Source organism: Bubalus bubalis, chromosome 20, assembly GCF_019923935.1.
Source record: "Bubalus bubalis isolate 160015118507 breed Murrah chromosome 20, NDDB_SH_1, whole genome shotgun sequence".
Taxonomy (NCBI): Eukaryota; Metazoa; Chordata; class Mammalia; order Artiodactyla; family Bovidae; genus Bubalus; species Bubalus bubalis.
Genome location: NC_059176.1, coordinates 9,046,332 through 9,069,228, shown reverse-complemented (window position 1 = coordinate 9,069,228; position 22,897 = coordinate 9,046,332). Strand labels below are relative to the sequence as shown.

General features: G+C 33.9%; 1 protein-coding gene across 1 annotated transcript in view; it reads left to right on the top strand.

Annotated features, from left to right (window-relative positions):
• PAPOLA (poly(A) polymerase alpha) overlaps positions 1-21,942 on the top strand; it is a gene marked incomplete at its 5' end in the record, with an annotated part of 36,450 nt that extends 14,508 nt beyond the window's left edge. Inside the window, 10 exon segments of the mRNA NM_001290976.1 lie at positions 3,700-3,753; positions 4,288-4,407; positions 5,525-5,634; positions 8,040-8,161; positions 11,162-11,304; positions 13,628-13,728; positions 13,923-14,143; positions 17,826-17,888; positions 19,742-19,816; positions 21,847-21,942. Coding sequence (NP_001277905.1) covers positions 3,700-3,753; positions 4,288-4,407; positions 5,525-5,634; positions 8,040-8,161; positions 11,162-11,304; positions 13,628-13,728; positions 13,923-14,143; positions 17,826-17,888; positions 19,742-19,816; positions 21,847-21,942 — 1,105 coding nt within the window.
• Between the last annotated feature and the right edge of the window lie 955 nt (positions 21,943-22,897).

Here is a 22,897-nt window from a genome sequence, read left to right as displayed (position 1 = left end):
CCTTCATGATGTCTCTGTGTTTTGTTTCTGTATCTTTTGCATGAAAAAGCAATAATGGAGCCAGCTTAATTGTTGTGTTCTGGGAGCACTGCATTGTCAGTAAACATTTTAAATAGCGTAACATTGAACGTTCTTGTTTACTATTCCCCATAAGTTGTGCTTTTCCATTTGGCGGACAAGTTTGCATCGTTTTTTATTTTAACCACTGTTGAGCAAGTACCTTTGAACATTTAAACTAATAAACATATTTTGATACTTTAAAAACTGGCATGAGAGAGCACATGATTCCTTGTAAAGAGAATAAAAAAACTGATCTTGTAGAAGTGTCAGCATCTCTTAATCCCTGAAACTCCAAGATGAAGCTAGATAGATTCTTCTTTTTGTCCCATTTTCTTGTAGGAATGAGAAGTGGGTAGAATGAAGTTCTTCTAAGTACGTACTTAAGTGGTTTCTTTCTCTTTTTTCACTTTAAGAAAGATTAGTGTTGAAGCTGAACAAATCTTGATATTGTCATCTATTTAAATTTGTATTACTAGAACTTTGAAGGATTTGTGTGTGTGTGTGTGTGTGTGTTTTGACCCTTGTTTAATCTTTCTTTTAAAACTTTTAGGTTATCCTTCAAAACGTGTGCCAAATAGTACATGTAAGGTGTGGTCTGTTGACTGATTATCTTTACTGAATTCTCTTGAAACAAATTATTTTAGGTTATTAAAAGCAACTTGAAACATAGAAATGAGGATGTAGCAACAAATAGAGGAAATTAGATAATTTCAGCTGTGAGTCCTGGGAAAAAAGATTTGAAAAAATGACAACAAGCAGCTGATTTTACCTATACCAAATTCACTTATGTCTTAACTTTTCTCAAAAATTTTCCTCTTAAAAAATTTGTAATTGTTATCATTAGACTGAGTATTCCCAGGTTTGAATTTTTCTTTTACTATATTATATGAAATACCCCAAAGATTAGCTGTTCAACTGAATTGAAACGCTTAGTTTTTTCTTGTCAAAGTTGGAAAGCTTATTCAAGTATATCTTGAAAGTGTTGTGTTTGTTATGTATAGGATTCTGAGTCATCTGTGATCTACCTGCCTACCTTTCTTGGAAGGGAGGAAACCAGGAAGGAAATTTTCAGTTGTCTTAGAAGGCTTGTGGAAAAGGGATAACATTGCCTTGTGGAATTTTACAGTCTTAAGAAAATACTTTTCATGTTCTACCGTTAAAGATACTCAAGCAGACATAAGTAACCAGCAGTAAAGTAAATCACTTGACATAGGAAGTGTGAAGACTTACTTCAGGTGTTCAGTTTCCTAAGGAAACAAGGAAGGAAAGGTATTAGGGGAAAAAAACTAAATGTTCTCAAGAATAAGACTAATTATCATTTCAAGGAGTCTGTATGTATAGAATAATTTAGCCTCAGAACGTGTTAAAAGCTTTAAGAGCAATGAACTCTATAATCTCTTGAACCTGAGTTACTTAAAGATGGAACTGCAAGGATTTTTGCTAAAGAGATAAATTAGATTTTCGGTATAATGTCTTGAGTTGTTACCTACCCAGGGAAAATGTTCATGTGATGAAATGGCCAGGAAACCTACCTTAAAAAATGCTTTTGGGGGGATGAATAGTTGTGAGATAATAAGAACAACTAAATTAAGTGTTTTTAAAGAGGTTTTAATTCATATGTGGTAGGTTTTTATAGTAAGGTTTTAATTGACAACTGATAATCTTTAAATCGGGGGAAAAGTTAATTATTGCATTGGCTTCAAAGTCTTGTGAAGCCATTTTAGTACCTGAAGCACAGTCATGACATTGTGAAATAGAGGATAGTATTTTTTGAAGCAGCAACAAAATTAAATATAGTGTAAGTTTAGACCTATTTTTAGTCTCTGTGCTCTGATAGGAAACTTGTTAATAGCAGGTTATTTCTATTAATTACTGTGTTTTATATCTCCCACTTCATATTTGCTTAAATGTGGCTGAGTCAAGAACATTTAACTTCAGCGTACATACTTGGTGGTGGTTTAACACTTTCAACTATATTTAAACAGATGCCTTTATTGTAAACCATGTGCAGAGTAGACCCCTCCCTTGCCCTGGCCCATTGGATTTCAGTAAGAACCAAAGTTGAACTCTCTAAGATTTAGAACTTTAAACTTTCAATTGCCAACAAGATTATGTTCAAGTGCACTTTATATTTTGCCATAAATAGAAAACACTGTATCATTTAAGCTTTTGTTAAAGACTCAGATGGTCATTAAGAGCATCTATTTCACTAGTGTGGTGCTAGAGTGATTTGGAGATCTGAGTTTTGTCCTAATAGGTGAACCCAGACAACTTTGTCTTCTTGAGTTTTTGTGTCCATGCCTGCTTTTTATGCTTTGTCTTCTCCTGTTACAAGTTGTTATACTTTTCGTTTTTTCTCCATACCCCTGCCTCCCCGCCCTCCCCCTCCGCACCCCCCCCCCCCCCAAAGTTTGTTGTCCATTTTCAAACTCCCAGGAAACTGAAACTCAGGTTACTGAGCTCATTAGGGTTTTGTTTGACTTACAAGAGCATTTAGGGCCCTAAGAGAATTTTCTGTATAGGTAAAATGCATGAGCTTTTAGTGCTTTTATGTGACTTTTGACTTCTATTTATTTGGGCCATCTGTGTGTGTTTCATATGTTTGGTTTGCTCTAAATAATTGCTGAACAAATTAAACTGGTGAAGGAAAGGAAGTATTGGTCTATGGAGTTGGACTGCACATTTACTTTTCTCTCTGCATGTTTTCATATTTATGTGTATTATCTCTGTTAACCTTAAGTTTCTACATCAAGTTTATTTAAAATTGTGGTCATACTCTGACTTTTCCAACTAGTATCTGGATTCAGTAATGATGTCAGTTTGCCTTTTGAGGTAAAGTTTCTGGTGAGAAGTTTGACTTCTGTCACCATTTTAATGGATTTTGTAGAAAAATACATTGGATTGAATTTTTTTTTCAGTCTTACGAAGTTATACTTTAAATAGTTTGTTTCAAAAACATTTAAAAATAGATACTTGGTCATGATCATGTTTTCTGAAATGAAAACTTGATTTTGTTCCAATTTGAATGGTATTGAATTCCACATAGAAATCATATTACTTTGTTACTCTCATGTTAATGATGTCTGCTTTTTTGTTATAGAAATTCATAGTGTTGTTTGAAAAAAATGATGAGGCCTGACTTAAGTATTGTTTAATTTTTGCTACCTTTTAATTTGAATTAAAAAGCATAATGTATTGGATACTATTTTTGAAATTACTGATGTAGTGTGTGTATATTTAGTGATCCTGCTTTTGTGGCTAAAGCCTTGGTGCTTTATTTCCATCAAAGCAATTTTGCTTTAATGGGTTATATTTTAGTGAGGTGGCTCTTTAAAGATAAGGCACTCCACTAGAATCATTGAACCAAATTATCAGTGATGTTTAGTCAATGTTTTTGAATTAAGCTGCTTTGGGGGTAATTTTTCATAAAATTACTTTCTTTTACAGAAGAATTAAACTTGCCCAGTAGTTGCTAAACTTGTGGAATTTAGTGTTTATGATTTTATGTGCAAACTGAAATTGCAGTTCTCTCTTGCTAAATTGATCTATAACTGTCACGAAGCTTATTACATTATGGTGTTAATATCCAGCACAAAGCACTTAAATGAAATAAATAGCATGTTGTCTTTATCTTCAAAGGCATTATATTGTACTTCTAGCAAGTGCACCAACTGAAAAACAACGCCTAGAATGGTGAGTAAAAGATTAGACTTTACAAAACAAAAAAAATACTTCAGAACGAATCAGATAGCCCCAGAACACAGTAGGAGATGGAAGTCCTTAAAACATCAAGTTTGATTTTGTTCATAAATACAGCTTTACTACTTAAATGGAAGTTTTAATGAAAGTATAGAAATTTGGAGATCCATATACAACTTTTTTTTTTTTGTCTTATAGAGATCCATGTATTATTTCTTAACTATATTTAAAGTGCTTTCTTTTAGTTTACTGATTTTTGTCTGTAAATATTTCTGGGGATGTCTTTTGTAACCTTCCTTGTTTGAAATGTGACTTGATTTGCTTCTCCTTGCGGTTTTTACTTATCATTTTTGAGCTAGAACATAAGGTTTTAATTTTATCTATGGGAGTTGAGACAGTTGAACTGCCCTCGTGTATTCAAGTTATCTTCATATTATAGCTTTATACAAACTTACTTGACTTTGTGCATTTTGTTTTATTTTTTAATTAAAAAATAATTTTCATTAATAATGAGTGACATTTGTTCAGGGTGGGCTTGGTGGAATCAAAAATCCGAATCCTGGTTGGAAGTTTGGAGAAGAATGAGTTTATTACACTGGCTCATGTGAATCCCCAGTCATTTCCAGCACCCAAAGAAAATCCCGACAAGTAAGCAATCCTTTAAAATCTGGATTCCCCATCTTTTCAGCTTTTGCTCATGGAAGTTTTATAGGCAATTTTTAATAACTCGAGTCACTATTCTTTTGAGCACATCAGGGTCAGACCAGTGAGTTCCAATTCTTCACTTCAGCAATATACCTTCTCCCCTTTGTGTAGAGTGGTTTTTAGAATAGCTGCTATATCAAACATCAATCTTTGCTTTTTTTTTTTTTAACAAAGAGAAAATGCTTTGATTTGACCTTGCAAAAATGTGCTTTGTGGTGGATTCTGGGAATTTAAAAACATAAGTTACTAAAAGCTGCCCCACTTTATTTTAAGGATCTTTTATAGGTCAATTTCCAGTTTGATTGTTGCAGTTTTATTAAGCATATGAAATTCTACTTTGCCTATAACCACTTTATTTGGGGGGTGAGGGAAGTTTTAATAGCTTTTTTTTTTTCAAGATATAGTACTAAAGATTGAAAAATATTGGTAAATAGATCACTTAAGTTGGTGGTGTAATAGAATAGCTATTACTGTTTTTACAGATTAATTTCTTTTGCATTCATGTAAAAGAGTTGCCATTTGAGTTTTTTATACATTTTTTTGTTGCTGCAATCTTAATCGTTAAAAAGACCGATCCGTTCAATAGATGTATCATTAAATGTTCAAAAGTAGCTGAATCACCCATTATTCTTGTTATGCTGTGGTCAGACTTCATGCTACCTTTTCAGTTGAGTTTTAAAAGTTTAAGGAATTATATATTAAGGTCTAGTTAAATTTTTATATCTAGACTAGTTATGTTTCAGATTTTTCTAAAATGTCATTAATTTATGTAACTTTCTTGGAAGTGCCTTTGGTACTTTTGATCATTAAAAACACTGGCTATTAGTACATAGATAATGAAGAGGATATTTGTCATAGGACTCCAGTTTTTTATAAAGCAGTAGAAATACAGAGGGCAGATGTAGAGGAGGAATTTGAGTTTTGATGGAATTTGGTTTATAACTTAGTTTGCTTGCGTATTTGTATTCTGAGTTTTTCCATGTACATTAGGTTGTGAAGCACATTGATAACTTTTCATGAAATCCTTATAAATTATTGTAATACTCTTTTTATTTTACAGGGAAGAATTTCGCACGATGTGGGTGATTGGGTTAGTGTTTAAAAAAACAGAAAACTCTGAAAATCTCAGTGTTGATCTCACCTATGATATTCAGTCTTTCACAGATACAGGTATATTTCTCCTTGGATAATCAAAACATGTACTTGCATATTTGAATCATCTTCATGTATACCATAGTAGAATTTGTAATAACTTGGGAATTTGTAATTGCTTGGGAATATTTTACAGTGATCATCAAAATAATCTTAATATTTTTGGATTAGGTATTAGTTTCAGTAATGTCTAATATATTAAATAATTTTTTCTTTTGTGGTATACCTAAAATTAAACAGTTGAACCACTTTAAATTTAAGTTGTCTGTGATTACTTTATGAAATTAGAAATAGCCTGGGTATTTGATTCTCTTAAAAGACTGAGTCTGTGTCTGATTGCCTTAATAGTCCTGAACCTTAGAAAATTTTGAAGCTAAACTTTGGTGAAATGAGGTTATTTATCCTGTGAATTATAGACTCAAGTTTTAATTCATGAATGTGCTTAGTCGCTCAGTTGTGTCCGATTCTGCGGCCCCGTGGCCTATAGCCCTCTAGGCACTGCCCATGAGGAATCTCTAGGCAAGAATACTGGAGTAGTTGCCGTTTCCTTCTCCAGTTCATGACTAGGGAATACAGTATGAGTTACATTTTGGATTGACCTGAGATACAAGGTAGTATGGTTTAACTAAAACCTTACTACTAGAAGTAGTTGGCAGAAGCTAAGGCTCTACAGAAGTAACAAATCATGTAGAGATACTTGGACTAGAAAATTTATTTTGTGCATTATACCTCGTTGAACTGCTTATCACAGTTTGTACTCATGCTCCATCAAGATTTTATAGCATATTAAAGAAATATTGGGGAAAGAAATATTTGATTGTCCTGTATCTTGAAACATTTTAATGGAATACTTTGTGGGATTTTCTAACAAAACACATGTAACATGTTGAAAGCTCAAGTTCTTGCCCTTGTCTCCTTTAGCATTAAATCTTTTTAATCTCAGGTGAGAAATGAGATCTGGCAGCTGTGAATTTACAGTTGCTCAAGTTAGAAATCTTGCAGTCTTTGAATCCTGTTTTCCCCATACTTGGTATTAATCTGTTAGAAAAAAAAATTCTTGTCCCTATTTTCAGAGTACATTGAGATTCTTGGTACTATTTGCTATTTCTACTGCTTTTACCCAAGCCTCTTATCACTGGTCTTTTGGATTACTGACATTGTTGTAATTTTCTTATTCTGCCCTTCATCTGTCAGCATCCAGATGATACTAAGCTAAATCATGTCTCACCTACTAAAAGCGTACCCATCTCCCTCTGAATCAGTCCGTATCCTTACTGTGGTTTGCAAGCCTTTATGTGACCTAGTCTTCCCATTATGACTCTGACCTCATTTCTTTGTAATTGTGTACATATATATATAATTTCTTCATATGTAAAACTTACAATAAGTTCAGAATCCTTTATCCATGTGTCTTGAGGTCAGGAAAGTAATAAAGTAATAATATTTCCAGTGGGGAGCAACATTCTATAGTCAAAGACAGTAATATTTCTATATAATATTTACATACAGTATAGGTACAAATAGTTCAGATCAGAATTTGTCTTTGGGGATTTTAGGATTACAGATAAGGGCTTATGGATCTTCTACTTTCCCTTCTCCCCATGGCCTTTTTGTCATTCCTCAAACATCCCAAGCATGCTCAGGACCTTTTGTTCTTAGTGTTTGCTCTTCCTAGAAAGGATCCCACAGGGTACTCTGAGCTTATTTACCAACTTTCATGTGAGTCTCCACTCACATGTAATCTGTTTCCCTACTAAGCTTCCTGTCTTCTTCCCCTACTCAGTTTTTCCCTCCATAACACTTATCACCCATCTGATATGAAATATACATTACATTTTATTCTGTTTGTTTCTCCACTAGAATGAAGTTTGAGGTTTTTTTGGTCTCTTATTTCCTGCTATATTCCCCATGTCAAGAACATATTTCCATATGGGTACCTTCTGACTTTTTTTTTGTTGCAGTTGTTACATACTTGGTCTAGAATTTTATATATTGCTAGCATAAATAGAGTCCCAGGGACGGGGGAGCCTGGTGGGCTGTCGTCTCTGGGGTTGCACAGAGTCGGACACGACTGAAGCGACTTAGCAGCAGCAGCAGCAGCATAAATAAGTATGAATTTAAGAAACCCCTTTTCTCCAATTCTGTCACTCCTTGAGGAGTTAACTCTAAGAGTTAATACACTGGAAGAATTAATATAGTCTCTTTTTATTCATTATGTATACCTTGTGGTAAAAGACATTTATTAGAGTTTGCTCAGGCAATGAATTATGTCAGATCAGAGATGACATTTTGACCAGATAATTTTACTGATAGGCAGTATTAACGAAGAATGGGTTCCTACTTGAGAATAGCTTCTCCTGAATGAGTTTAACTGCCTTTATTGCATGTTTTTTTTGCTTGTAACAATTTCCTAATTTGTATAGTTTATAGGCAAGCAATAAACAGCAAGATGTTTGAGGTGGACATGAAAATTGCTGCAATGCATGTAAAAAGAAAGCAACTCCATCAACTACTACCTAGTCATGTGCTTCAGAAAAAGAAAAAGGTAAATTTAGAAAGTACTTAGAAGGCATTACTAATCAATGTTTTATTATGTATCCAGCCTATCAGTATTTCAGAATTTAGGCTCAGTCAATAAGTTGTATTTGAAATATAGATCACAGCATTTTGAAAATCTCTTATATGGGGAAATTCCGTTATGTGAAACTTGGCTCCTAATCAGTTTCTTGCACATAACTTCCTTCAGACTTCAGATTAGTTGAAGTACTTCACAGCATTATTTTATATATATATATTTGTGTTCTCTTCAGAAATCTCTTCTTATCAGTTTAACATCACACATTAGTATGTACTTTCCTGTGAAAAGTAAAGAAAGTTAAATTACATAATATGTAGATCAAGTAAATTATATGACTTTTTAAATGAAAATGAATTTATTTTATAAGAATTACACGTGTGTATTATTTAAAAATTAGAAGTTATTATAAGACGACTGGCAGTGGTAACCAGATGTAGTGTTTTGTAGTATGTTCTTCTGTTGTTGATGCTTCCTGTTGGATAACTTTTGTTAGCCATGTTTTTCTTATTTGGATTTATTATAGTTATTAAAATTTTAGTGCAGAAATAACATTTTTACTTTAAGTGGTTTCCAAAGTGTCTTATTTTTAAAATGAAATACAGCGGTGAAAATATGTGAGCTCAAGGTACATATGTTGGGTTAAAAGTACAGATACTCACACACACACACACACATATATATATGGTTTGCAATATATTTTTTAAGATAGAATACAAAATACAAGGATGTGTTAGAGGATAAGGACTGTTGCGTCCCGGATGATGGTTTATTATCTGGGCCTGGGATTGGGAAGAAAGGAATGAAGTTACACACAGTTCAAGTTCAGGTTCCACTGCCTCCTAGCCGTGAGACTTGGGCAAGTTGTGTATAAATATCATGTTCTTGATTTGCCTTAGAACTGTGGTGATTTTACCTACCTTATTATGTAATCTGTGAGGATAAAATGTACCTAAACCTGTAAAATTAGTGCCTGGGACATGCTGAATCCTCAGATTTGTTTCTGTTACCACCACCATCATCATCATTCATAACACAGAGGCTCTATTTTTTTAGGTGTAAAATGCATAAAAGTATATTTCATTTTTTAAAATAGCATTATATTAAAGCCTTTATACACACTTATTTATTACTTACTTCTCATGAATTATCAAATCTAGAACATGTCAAAATGTATTGCCTATTATTGAGCTTATTATTTTTTTCATAAAGTTAACATATAATTTATGATTAAATTATTTTATTTTTAAAATAAAAGTTTGTCTTCTGATTGTACATTGGTGTCACATTATTAATGGGTTTAAGCAACTATACTTGCATGTGTGTTTACTGCATACGAAAATATATAAACATTTTATTTTTAGAAGTGAAGGTGCATAATTAGATTATGTTCTTCCATGCTTAGCCATTTTAGTGAAATAGAAATATTTATAAAGGAAGTAATTAGGTTTTCCTGAACCTTTAAAAACTGAATTAAAACCTTTAATTCAGATTAAAGACTTTTAGAACTCCTGTTTACATGGCAGTGTTATATTTGGAACAACTAGATTGTAATTAAAGTAAATTAACTTTTTATTCTATTACTTAAGATAGTACCTAGATAAAATCTTCTAGATTATAAAATGTATCATTAGTGATCAGACATTTATTTAGTCCAAAAATTGTATCAAATAGAGTTTAACCGTAATCTCACTGCCAATTTCACCTGTCTCAATATTTTAGTGTATATCTATACAGACTCTTAGTGCATGTATGTAACCACAGATCATGTGTATTTTTTAAGAGGTTTTTAATGATACCTACTCTTTTGTGACCTGCTTTTTCAGGGTGCTTTCAATTTTGTGACCATTTATCCAGATTATATTACAAACACTAAGTGTCTGGTTGGTATTTCTTTGATGATGATTAAATCTCATCTTCCCCATTTGGTCATTATTGATTTATAATATACATAAGTGGTATCTCTGAGGCATTCACTCTAAGATTAGGTTATCTTGTCGTTTGGGAATTGGAGTGGGTATACATGCATTGTACACACACACACAGGCACATACATACATATGGGGTATGGGTTTTTTTAATAATGCAAATTACTTCCATTAAAATGTTTCTTTAGGTGAGTGAACACAAACTAAAAGTGTTCTGAAAAAAATGAAATCAATTTGATGTTATAATAGTGCTGATTGCAGAAACAGAAACTTTAAGTTAATTTAAAATCAACTTTTATCCCTTAGTACTGTTTATAGCTTTTTAGCTTTTGGTTTTCCTGCAATGAGTAACTGTTTTTGAGTGCTTTGTTAAGAGTCAGGACCAACATTTGGATTTACATGTGGTCATTAAGTTTTCAGGAAACTATTTTTGGTTTTATTTTAACAGGATAATTTATACTATTAAATATACCATGTTAAAATCCTAAGTTGCAGATAGAGCTTTGGCAATCTCTTGCTTTTCAGAGAGGCTTGTACAAATAACTAGGAATAGGCACTGAATTGTACTACTTGATAATTTTTTAAAGAATCAACACATTTTTTATCTTTGTTGTAGAGCAATTTGAACTCTATAAACAAAAAATTACTTCTAATCCCACTAGCCAGAGATACTCATTGTTGCTATCATCTTTTACTGTTGACGTGTGTATGTTTATAGTCCTATGACTTGTTACCTGTATTTTCATATTAAAGTCCTTTTTAATTTGAGGTGTGTCTTACATGGTGTGTATGTTTAATATATATCATTCCTCCTCCCCCCCTCCCCCCGAGGAACTGTAGTTAAATCGATGACCCCAAGAAGTCAGAAAGTATGTGTCCCAAATCTGCCTTTTATATTTTGGCATGACACTTCTGGTTATCCTAACCTTATTGATTTGTGCTTTTCAGTAGAAGTCATTTATCTGTTAAGTAAAAGATGTTCCTGTTTCAGAGATCTGGATAACATAAAGGTAGAATTGACTAAATACTGTATTAATTGCAGCATTCAACAGAAGGCGTCAAGTTGACACCTCTGAATGACAGCAGCCTCGACTTGTCTATGGACAGTGACAACAGCATGTCTGTGCCTTCACCTACTAGTGCTATGAAGACCAGTCCGTTGAACAGTTCTGGCAGCTCTCAGGGGTAAGGAAAAAGGGAAAGGAAGTGGAGTGGCTGTTCGAATAACCAGTTTCTTAAGTTGAAATACCTGCTGCCTGTGGTGAACTACATGGTGTGCTAAGGAGAACCAGAAAGAGGGACACAATCACATTTCTGTCCTGGAGATGCTTATCACCTATGTAGCAGGGGGTAAATATCTGAAAATACTGGAGATCTTCCAGAGAAGATTTATGTGCGCTTTTTTTAGTGGAAATTCCTTTTGAAGAATTGTCTCTTTAAGAGCATGTAAAGCAGCTTCCCTGATAGCTCAGTTGGTAAAGAATCCTCCGCAATGCAGGAGACCCCGGTTCAATTCCTGGATCGGGAAGATCCCCTTAGAGAAGGGAACGGCTGCCCACTCCAGTATTTTTGGGCTTCCCTCTTGGCTTAGCTGGTAAAGAATCAGCCTGCAGTGCGCGAGACATGGGTTCGATCCCTGGGTTGGGAAGATCCCCTTGGAGAACGGAACGGCTGCCCACTCCAGTATTCTGGCCTGGAGAATTCCATGGACTGTATATAGTCCACGGGGTCGCAAAGGGTCAGACACGACTGAGCATCTTTCACAAAGCAGCTGAACATTTTTCTCTTGAAGAAAAAACATGGCTGTGGTGGCAAAAATTAGAACGAAAAAGCCATATTTATGTAACTTCTGTAAATCTTCATAGTGTATCATTGCAGATTTTTTTTTAATGGCTATACTACTGTATTTTCAAAGGGAGCTGTTTATTGTAGATTTTGGGGGGGTTGCTGGTATTTTAAATTGTGATGGTTACATTGATCACTTTGTTTAGTGAGTTGATACTTAAACCAGGAACACTTTTCTAAATGCATGTTATATATTATTTTTTTGAAAAGAGTTTTAAAAATTAAATTGTTAAGATATATTGTTAAATAATAGCCAGTGGCAAAGATGCAGATTGGGATGAATCTTTGGATTAGCATGAAATAGAAAATGCCAAGGTACAATAGATGATGGGGATTTAGTTTTTTTCTCTTTGGCGCTGAATGTGTGATGTGTTTTAGGCCAGTCATACATAATCTGAAGTCTTTGGGCATTAACCTGGTCATTAAATCTTGCAGTTTTAAAGCAATTCTGCATTTGTACAGTATTAACTTCCAGATTTGTATTTTTAATGGTTTCATTTGTTTTTTTTTTTGTTGTGTTTTTTGAGTGAAGAAGCAAAAATTTTAATAAGAATTTCGGAAGTTGTATAAAAACCTTTGTGTACTTTGAGTTTTTTCACATGTATGTAAAATAGATCTTTGCTCAACTATTTATTATGTATTATCCTTTGCTGTTTTATTTCAGGTTTTCTCTTGCGTCTGTGGTGGTTCTGTTTTTTTGTTTTCTGTTTAATCATTAGATGCTTGTGCCTTTTCAGGGCTCTCTTTTAGTCCTTTATGCCTTCTCTGTATTCGCTTTGAGGGTGTGGCATCACCCACTCCCTTGACTTCATGTCCTCCCATGTACCAGTGAGCTCAAAACTTTAATAAGCTGACTGCTCTCGCTGCTTGTGCATGTCTTGTAAGCATCAAAAATCCAAGTCCTCTAGTTTTGCCCACCTTGACGTGGCATTCAGCAGTTGGAGAGTGTAAGTTATAGTGGAAGGAGAGTGAATAACCACAAGAGATATAGGATTTATTTGAGAGAGAAAAGTTAGAGATAGGAGAGTGAAGAGGGGTGATTTGAGTTTCCTGAGACAAAGGGTGAGTGGGATCCGGAACACTGAAGGAGAGATTGGGTTTTGAGATTACTTCTTGTTTATCTGGGCCACTGGATGGCCTTTTAGGATTTCATGAACCCTTAGGTTTTGCACGTCAAATCTTATTTCTTAGACCATTTTCTTGTTTTACAGCTTTTATGGCATTTTTTTATACCCCAAATCATTTAAGTCAGTTACCCTAAATCAAACAAGAACAGATCTTTTTTTTAGCTCTTCTAATATGGTAGTCATTGGCTGTATGTGCCAGTTTAATTAATGTTAAATGAAATCAAACATTTTGTTTCCCATTAGCTGTATTTCAGTGCAGAGTAGCTGCCTGTGTATAGTGGTTACCATACTGGTTAGGGTAGACATAGATCATAGTTACAAAAATTCTGTTGAGCAGCACTGCGTTAAAATGTTTCTGTGCTTTTGATTGTTGATTATGTTTGATCAAAGTTAGTTACTGATGTATACATATGTATGAGAAAAAAAGAATCAATCATTTACTTGAAAAATAACTTCACATATTAGATTTTGTTACTGAGTTTTATTTATCTCTATTTGCTCTTTTTCACTTTTTAATTTTTGTTCCCCATTTTTAGCAGAAACAGTCCTGCTCCAGCTGTAACAGCAGCATCTGTGACCAACATACAGGCTACTGAAGTTTCTCTGCCACAAGTAAATTCCAGTGAAAGCTCAGGGGGTAAGGAGATGCCAGATAAGGAAATACTTACATTATATTTGGTTTTGGCCTTCATTTTGAAAAATGGCTTTGTTAAGTAGTTTGAATTTAGTTTTTTAATACCATTTTTTTTTTTATTTTCTTGTAGACTTAAAACACTTGTAACTTGGTGTTCTGTAATTTAGCGCTTGTGTATTTATATACTTACTACTTAGGTACATCGAGTGAAAGCATTCCTCAAACTGCCACACAACCAGCCATTTCATCACCACCAAAGCCTACGGTCTCCAGAGTTGTTTCCTCAACACGTCTGGTAAACCCACCACCAAGACCTTCAGGAAATGCAGCAGCAAAGATACCTAATCCTATAGTAGGAGTCAAGAGGACATCCTCACCTCATAAAGAAGAGAGCCCCAAGAAAACCAAAACAGAAGAGGTATCTATATTTAGTCAGTCTTGAGAGTAACTACCTTGCCTGTTTTAATACCCAGTGGGAGAAAACCTTGTGAGCCCAGATTTAGAAGCAGCGAGGAGGAAAGCTTTCCGGTCACTTTAGATGGTGCTTCAGTGCTGTAGTTTGCTCATTTACACTTTCCCACTCTTTTCAGTAACTAACTCTTGCATAAAGCTGTGTTTCCTGTTTAAACTTCTGCGGCATGCCTAGGCTGTGACGCACCTGAGCCTGGGTTTGCATGTCATATTCATGTATTGCTCTGTCATGACTGTGTCTTTCACATGTACCAGTTCTTCAGCAGCCCCTTTGCACACAATTTTCTGCTTCTGTATTCTGTATTCCAGGTGGAGTTGTGGAGCTTCTGCACTATACTTGGTATCAAAGGGTCACTGAGAGGTTCTCAGGGAATTCTTATTGAATACCTGGCCATTAGTTGCCACATTAGATTAGTTTTGGTACCTTGAATGATTGTGATTATATCCTCCAGCCCTTTAGGAAATTTTCTAATAGTACTTCCACTTTTCATAGTGGTTGGTTTACCTCGTCAAAGTCTCAGATAGTTTTAGGAAAACTGTTAAAAGTGTACATTGATTTTGGTGTTTATCTTAAAATAGAAGAAGCCTTGTAACACACTTTCATTGTTCCCTGGAATCACTCTTAATGTGTTTTCCTGTTAATGAGGCATTCACCATTGTCCCAGAGATGACAGCCCAAGACAACAATTTTGTTAAGATTTTTGGTTGATAACTTGTTATTTAGGAACCTCCTCGTTACATGACAGTTTCTTTAGAATGGTGGCAAGAAAGGAGGGCTCTTACATAGTGATTTGATTTTTAATGGTGAAAGATTATTGTCTCTAAAAGTGTTATTCCAAGCTTAATCTGAATCCTTAGATTTTTTGGAAACAGTCACTCTTAACTAAATATGAATAATTTAATGAATTTTGTCACTCTGACAATGCTAAATGAGAATGAAAAATGGGTATAGTATATCATGTTTTGTACCATGTATTCTGAAACACATCTGTCTTTATAATTATCTCAAGGCAAGTTGATTTTCAGCCTCAGTTTTTCAGATTTTGTTGTTTTGATTTTGTTTTTTAAAATACAGATTTTAGGGCTTCCTCCAAATATACTGAATCAGACTCTCCAAGAATTAGACCTACTAATATTTTTATTAAAGACCCCGGTTCTACCTGATACTGTTGTGCAGCAACCTAAGAATGTAATTTTGACGTAATACCACTTTCTGTCTAGTGGTGCTTGTTTGGAGTTGTCAGAGCATTTCACAATTCATGTTTCTTTTTGCCTGTAAGGTATATGTAAGCATAACTCTAGATACCTATCATTCTGTTGCTTCATGTTAATGGCCTAATTCCTTTCCCTGTAAGAGTTCCAAAATACGTATCAGCACAATACTTAAAATTCCATTTGTGCTTACCTTGGTAGGAAATACTCTTGTTTCACGTCTAGTTTCGAGAGGCAGTAGGAATATAGAATTTTTTAACTTCATATAGAAAAATATAAATACACACAAGAGATCATTTAATTTTTAAATAAGAATTCACATATATACAAGAGTACCCATCATGCAATTTCAGGTGTAGTGAATTCAGTCAGTCCCTGTACCCTTAATTCTTTTTGCTTTCCATTTCCCCTGTACTTGGATTATTTAGATGCAAAATTCAGACTTCAGTCATATTATTTCATTAGTATTTTTAAAATCATGTATCTAAAAGGTAATAATTACAGGGAAGAAAGTATAAGGAAAAAAAGCCCACCTAGAAAAAAATGAGCAGTCAGATATCTAGTGAGCACTCAAATGCCCGTGATTGTGTCATTGATTTTTTTTTAGTAGTTTTTGTTTATTCAACTCTGTAAGTAAGATCCTTGATTGATTTTTCTTAAGTATCTTTATAAATAGATTCATCGCTGCCCTCTCTCCCTTATAATTTTTTGTTCTATGTATTTTCTTACAGTTTGCATCTTACTTAGGACAACTTCTTGGAGTTGACTAACAGAAGTAGAATTTTAAGATAATGAATGGATCTTAGAATTTTAGGTTTTCTCATAGATCATCTCCTTTCCCAGAAGAGGAGCTTGAGGTTCAATAACTTTCCCATTTATAAAACTAATGAAAGTCAGAGTAAGGATTAGAACTCAGGCCTAAATGTCATGGTGCTAAAGGTGAAAAAGTCTGTTACAAATGCTTTGATTTTTGAAGGTCTCCTCCTAGGTGTTTCATTATTTGTTAATGAGTCCTTAGTATTAGAGGTTTGAGGAAACCAGAATCAAACACTGGCCTACTCAATAATATACTAACACGTGTACAGATATTTTAGGTATCGTCAGGTAATTTAGTTTTGCTTTTTGCTTAATTTTTATCATACGCTAAATCTTTTTAGTAGAAATGTAAAATAAATATAGAAAAAGTTTGTCTTATCACCTGAATTCTATGGCTAAATGCTGCTTTGTATGTGTGTATATATGTGTGTATATATGTGTATATATAATTTTTAAGTTATGGAAAATTTCAAACATATACAAAATTGTAATGAACAAGCTATGTTTGCGTTACTTAAGCTTTAACAGTTAACAATTCAGGGCCAGTCTTGTTTAATCTACAAATCTACTCTTTTTCCCATTGTTATGAAGCAAATCCCAAGCATGTCATTTCAATCGTAAATATTTGTGTGTGATTTTATATTGGTAAATATACTGATAACGTGTGTGTATAGGTATGTATACATATATATGTATACACCTATCTTATATTTACTGAAAGTAATAATAATTCTATAGTGTCACATAGCCAGTCAGTATTGAAATTTGCCCAGTTGTGACTTAAGTTACTATTTTTTAAGTTTGTATGTTTGCAGGATACAAATAAAAGTCCTCAAGGGAATTGGTTGATACTGGTGTTAAATCCTTTCTAGTCTGTAAGTTAGCTGTGTTTCTTATGTCTTGTTTTAAAGCCACATTTACAAATAAATTTTAGTTCTGCCTACTAAGGAGAGCAGAGAAGTTAGGGTCAAAATTGCTTTTCTTAGGAAAGTGATGTTTATTCCAAGTCACTCACTACAGGAGTGAGAAAGTACAGCCCTTTTTGGTTTCTCATTTCTCCTCTTTACCAAAAATAAATTGTTTTAAATAGAATTACAATAAATTAGGGAGGAAAAAAAGACCTGAAGAGAACATTTTTCAGGCCTCCTCCAGGATGTTAAACACTAAGCCAAGGGGATTCTGTGGTTAAATTAAGTTTGGGAAAGTTAAAAAGAGAGAGTCTTTCTAGAGCTTCTTAGAACCTTTTAGGTACTAATATATATGAATCTCCCAAAAAGGAGGTGATAGTATTCCAAGTTCCTATGTTTGATCAGTGAGCTCTTTTTTCTCTTCCTTACAAAAAAGTATTTTATGAACTCCATAGTTTGGGGAATATACTTCTGTCGATGACTGATTAACAATGACAGTGTTCCTCATGTTCTTTTTAAAGCTGAATTTGTTAACATGAAAAAAAAATTTAAGCAAACCAGTAATCTATTTTAAGGACATGCTTGATCTTACAGGTTAATTATTTTATACTTTAAAAATTTTTATAAGTCATTGGCAAAAAAACAATCTAAATTTTCATTTTAGAGAATAAAGCTTTTTTTTTTTAAAAACAGGATGAAACAAGTGAAGATGCTAACTGTCTTGCTTTGAGTGGACATGATAAAACAGAAACAAAGGTATACTAATTTAGCCTCAGAATTCATAAACAGTTAAGAGTACAGAAGATGCGATAGAAACGTCTTTAGAGTACTGCACTGTATTTTGTTCTATAGGCTTTAGGTTGTTTTCAGTACTGTGTTTAGAGATGTGTTTGTTCCTTTTTAATACTCATTTATGGCATCGAAATTGAATTCCTCAAGTGTATGAAGTCCTCCTAGATGTGGGGGTATCTGGTGGGCACTAAATGGAATAGAATAGTGAGATGTTCCTGCCTGTATTGAACTTGTATTTAAGTAGAGAAGATAAGAGGTAGATGTGGTTGATAACATTAAAATGAAAGCAGTTGGTGGTGATGAGAGGCAAGACTGCAGAAATAATAAAGATATCACAGAAGGGAGAACATAGTATTTGGAGTGATCCTTGAAGGATTCATAGGGTTTGGGGTAGTACAAGATGAGAAGGGCATCTCGCGCTTGAGGTGAGAGTGTGGTATATTTACAGAGCCAGTTTTTGGCACACAGCTCTGGCTAGAACCTGGGGTGCAGGGGGCTTGAATCAAGGTAGATGGGATGGGAAAGATTGGTGTAGCCAAGTATTAGATTTTGAATATAATTTTTTTCAGAAATTGAAGTGTACTGGAGGCTTTTAACTTTTTTCTCCTAGTTGTAGAAAAATTGCAAATCTTCCTCTTTACCTGCAAATTATCCAGATCGATATGTTAGCAAATATTATTTTGGTGTCTATAGGTTTTGTTTGTGCCTACATATACCAGTGCCTTCTGCTTTCAAATCTTTACTCACTCTGTAAAGCAAGAAAAATAGTTATGCCATTGCATCATCTGCAGATACTACTTACAGCTGCATTGAATGCTATTTTAAGGCTTTAAACCTTATTTTATTCACCTACTTGCCTATTGTTAGCAATTGTTTCTGTTAAAAAAGGGAACTTGCCCTTTTCTACAGTGTTGACTGTAGCTAAATACCTGCCATCCATTTCTGTTCATTTTATTAGGATAAATTAATGAAAGGAATTCCTGGGAGAAACAGGTGTTTTAAAGTCAGTATATGTTGCTGAGGTTACGCTGCAGAGAGACTGCACTCTCCCATTTCTACTCCGGTGTTAACGTTTTCAGTGTCACAGGAGAAATTTGGTGTTTTGCAGTTTTATTATTGTATATATTTTACAGAAATTCACATTTTTGTATGTTTATTTTCACTTACATGTGCATATCTCTGTTATTTTTTGTGCACTGCTTTGAAAAAGGCTAGGGCAGTGGAATGACACAGTTCACCCTGTATTTTCTGATGATTTTCAGAATAGAATCAGTGCATTGGTTATTGAGAAGGGGAATAGAAACCAAAATGAAGGAGGACTGTTTTAGAGACATTTTCTTCTTTTAATTAAAGGCCTTAGAACAGTTTTTGTGCTTCTGGGTAATTTAATTTAATAATACTGAATTGGTTTTATTTTTTTCACATAGCTTAAGCTGAGCTTGGGTTTATACTCTGTTAATTATTGTCCAGGCAACATTTCATAATATGCATATATGTGTCTTTAATGAGTGCTTGTTTAAAATGTCCAGGTAGAAGTTGGTTGGAAAGTCGTGAGATATTTTGACCATGCCTTATAAAGTTTAAGTAGGCAAATAGAAATTCGTGTGTATCTGAAATGGTTAAATAACCTATGAGGTTTGTTTTTTTCTTTTGATGATTAACCATTTGATGTGATAGATGGTTTTGTAATGTAGTCACATCTTTCTCTTGATCCCTCCTGTCTTCCAATTTGTCTTTTTTATTAACCACCAAACCCAGTTATGTTCTTTTATCATTTTTTTAAGTCTCTTTCCTCCCCCGTCCTCTTTGTCTCACAGGAACAACTTGATACAGAGACAAGTACAACTCAATCAGAAACCATTCAGACAGCGACTTCTCTGTTGGCCTCTCAGGTACTAAGTGCAAAAAGCAAGGGGAACTTTATAAATGTTGTTAAGATTAGTGTCGTATAATGAATTAAAGTGACCACATCAGAAGTTTATTGAAATTATCTTTTTGAAAGTAAGTGCTCACCTACAAATATATTTATAGTATTCAGAGGTGGAGCACTGGTTGTGATGAAACCATTCTTTTGCACAGTCAGGATGCTAACTCATCCCCTTTTTATATTATTTGACATTGCAGATCATTTAAATCCTCACTGCACAATATGCCGTCTTCACCTGGAGGTTTTGTTCTAAGTCAGAGAGTGAACTTTAAATTAGAACTTAAAATCCTTCTTCATGGATTGCTTTTCAGATGTTTTATTTTCAAAATGTGTTTCTGCTTCACTTTTCACCTCTGCTTTTCAGTTATTTATTTAGTGTAATGCATAGTTGCTTAAAGCTATTTTCTCATTTGTCCTAGAAATTCTACTGTGACAGTCCCTTGTGTACAGTAGACACTTGGACTCTTTTCATTAATTTGTGAACCTTCATTTTGTTTGTGAAATAATTAATTGTTTTCTTCTCGAATCCTTTCAAACTGAATATACTCCAAAGTCTTAAGTCAGGCTCTGACATAAAGTAAATACTTCCTTTAAGTAGACATTAAACTGGTTAACTTCCACAAAGCTACTGCCCGTGACGCTGCGGGACTGACGAGACAGTGGTGCTGTGCTGCTTTGTGGCTCAGAGTTATTTTAATGTGATAATTTTAAGATGAGTTTTTGCTGGCTGTTAACCTTCATAGTTCCTCTTGATGTATAAATGCTATGATTACTTTCTGAAATGTTTTATTTTCATAACCTTTAGCTAATAAAAATTTTGTGGGGTGGCGTGGAGTAATTCCAACAACATTAGGAAGTGTTGTACTTGATACTGATACACAGACAAACTTATTTATCAAAATTCAGTTCTGTGATTGTGACTGCATGCCTTTAGGTTAGCCACATTAATCTCTAGGAAACTATTTTCATAGTTTGTTTTGTTGACTTCATTCCTCTAGTGATTCATACCCTTGGGTGTTGGCTTTTTAGATATTTTTATAAGGAATTAGAATTTTCTTTCTAATGAAAAGATCCCTAGAACCATTGAGAGAAAAATCACCAAGTTATATATATAATATAAAAAGTTATGTTGATTAAAAAAATTTTTTTAATCTCTTTATTTGATGATAGAAGGGAGGTATTAATATTGTGACTGTGTCTAACAATGAATCTTTGAGATAAACTTGAAATATTTACAGAAGAAATGATAGGCTCTCTGGGATTTGCTTCAGAATAATGTGGGAGTAAAGGTGGGAGAACAGTGGATTGGCTTTGATGAAGTCGGTAATGAATACACGGGCAGTCATTATATAAGGCTCTACTTCTGTGTATGTTTGGAATTTTCCATAATAAAACAATTAAAAATGCCATCTTTTTTTGTTGTTGTTGTTAAAAAAGGCTTTTTGAGTAATTGTTTTTAACATAGTAAAGCCACCCTAAATTTTGAATAAATCAAATTATTGCTCAGTTGTGTAGATTTAAATTTTAATTGACAGAGTCAGAAAATAATACATTCACTGTTAACTGCTACTGCTGCTCCTGTGTGTAAAGTGAACTTTAAGTTTTCTCCCACATGGTGGTGCTCCAGTGCCAGTTAATATATGACTGTTAGTGCTCTAACTTAACATGAACTTAATAAGTGTATGATAGGTTATTGTTTGGAGGACTGTATTTATTAAAGCTGTTTTTGAACTTACTTAGTTTTTGTATATTGCTTAAAATGTTACCAAAATATTGTTCCTTATTTGAAAATTTCTACAAGTGTTAAAACAATTTTGTAGTAATAGTCATGTTTTTTTTGTGCTCCATTTTAACAACATTTTAGAGTGTTTTTAAGATTTTAATTCTTATGAGAAGGCCCTCTCCATTTCTTAGGAAGTAAAGCAGTGAAAAATTAATCTCATTGATAAGTTACAGTACTTTGAACAATGTTGTGTTCTTTGCTTTTATTCTCAGAAAACATCCAGTACAGACCTTTCTGATATCCCTGCTCTCCCTGCAAACCCTATTCCTGTTATCAAGAATTCAATAAAACTGAGATTGAATCGGTAAAAACAACCTCAGGGGTCCAGAAACAGTGTCTGCCAACTCAACCTGTTGTCTTCAAATGCTAAAAAAGGAGAACAGAGGGTGCAAGACTAGACGTGACTGAAAGTGGATTGAGGGTTTTTTTGTGACCTCCCTTACTGGGCTAATCAGCACTTGATCGGAAGTCCAGGTTAGTATGTGAAGCCAGGAGTACTATTATTATTGTGTTAGCAACAGTTGCATTAACTATTTCAAAAAATTACTGCCTTTAAAAAAAAAAAAAAAAACCTCAAGCTATATTTGTATTCATAATTGACATCTGGACTGGGTTTATGTTTGCTGCATTGTTTGGAAAATTTGCAATACAAACTGGCATAAGAATTCTTTATTCTGATGATGCACTTTTATGTATTTTTTATTATTATTATTAGAAAGTAGAAATAATTTTAGATTTTCAGCTTGATGGATTTTCATTTGTTCCTGAAGAATTTCCTTTACCATTAGTCTTCAAATCAGATGCCGTTGCGCAGTGATGTACTGTTATGCTTTAGAGAAAGGATAAGAGTACATCTAGGTCAGTCCCTCTGAGGTAGCTGTAACCTTTAAAAATGAAATGTCAACACTAGGGTATATATTTGACATGGAAAGAATAATTAGGAAATGCTTCGTTTTGATGGGGTCATGATTAAGAAATGATATTGGGTTTTATTTATAGAATTGTTTAGAGTGCATACAAATCAGCGATCAGCCAGCGAATATTTTTCTTTGAGCTTGTTAAAGCTCTATATTCTTTTGCCTTCAATCTGTTGTCTTTGAAACCAAGCTTTTTGCTCCCTCCCTTTTCTTCCCTCCCCCCCACCCCTTTTGCTTGTATGTGTAAGGTAGGACTTCTTTCATGAAAAAAACAAAATGCCAGTATTTTCTTAAGCCATGATGTGAAACCAGTGGCTCTGTAGCTGTATGGCACAGAACACTAAAT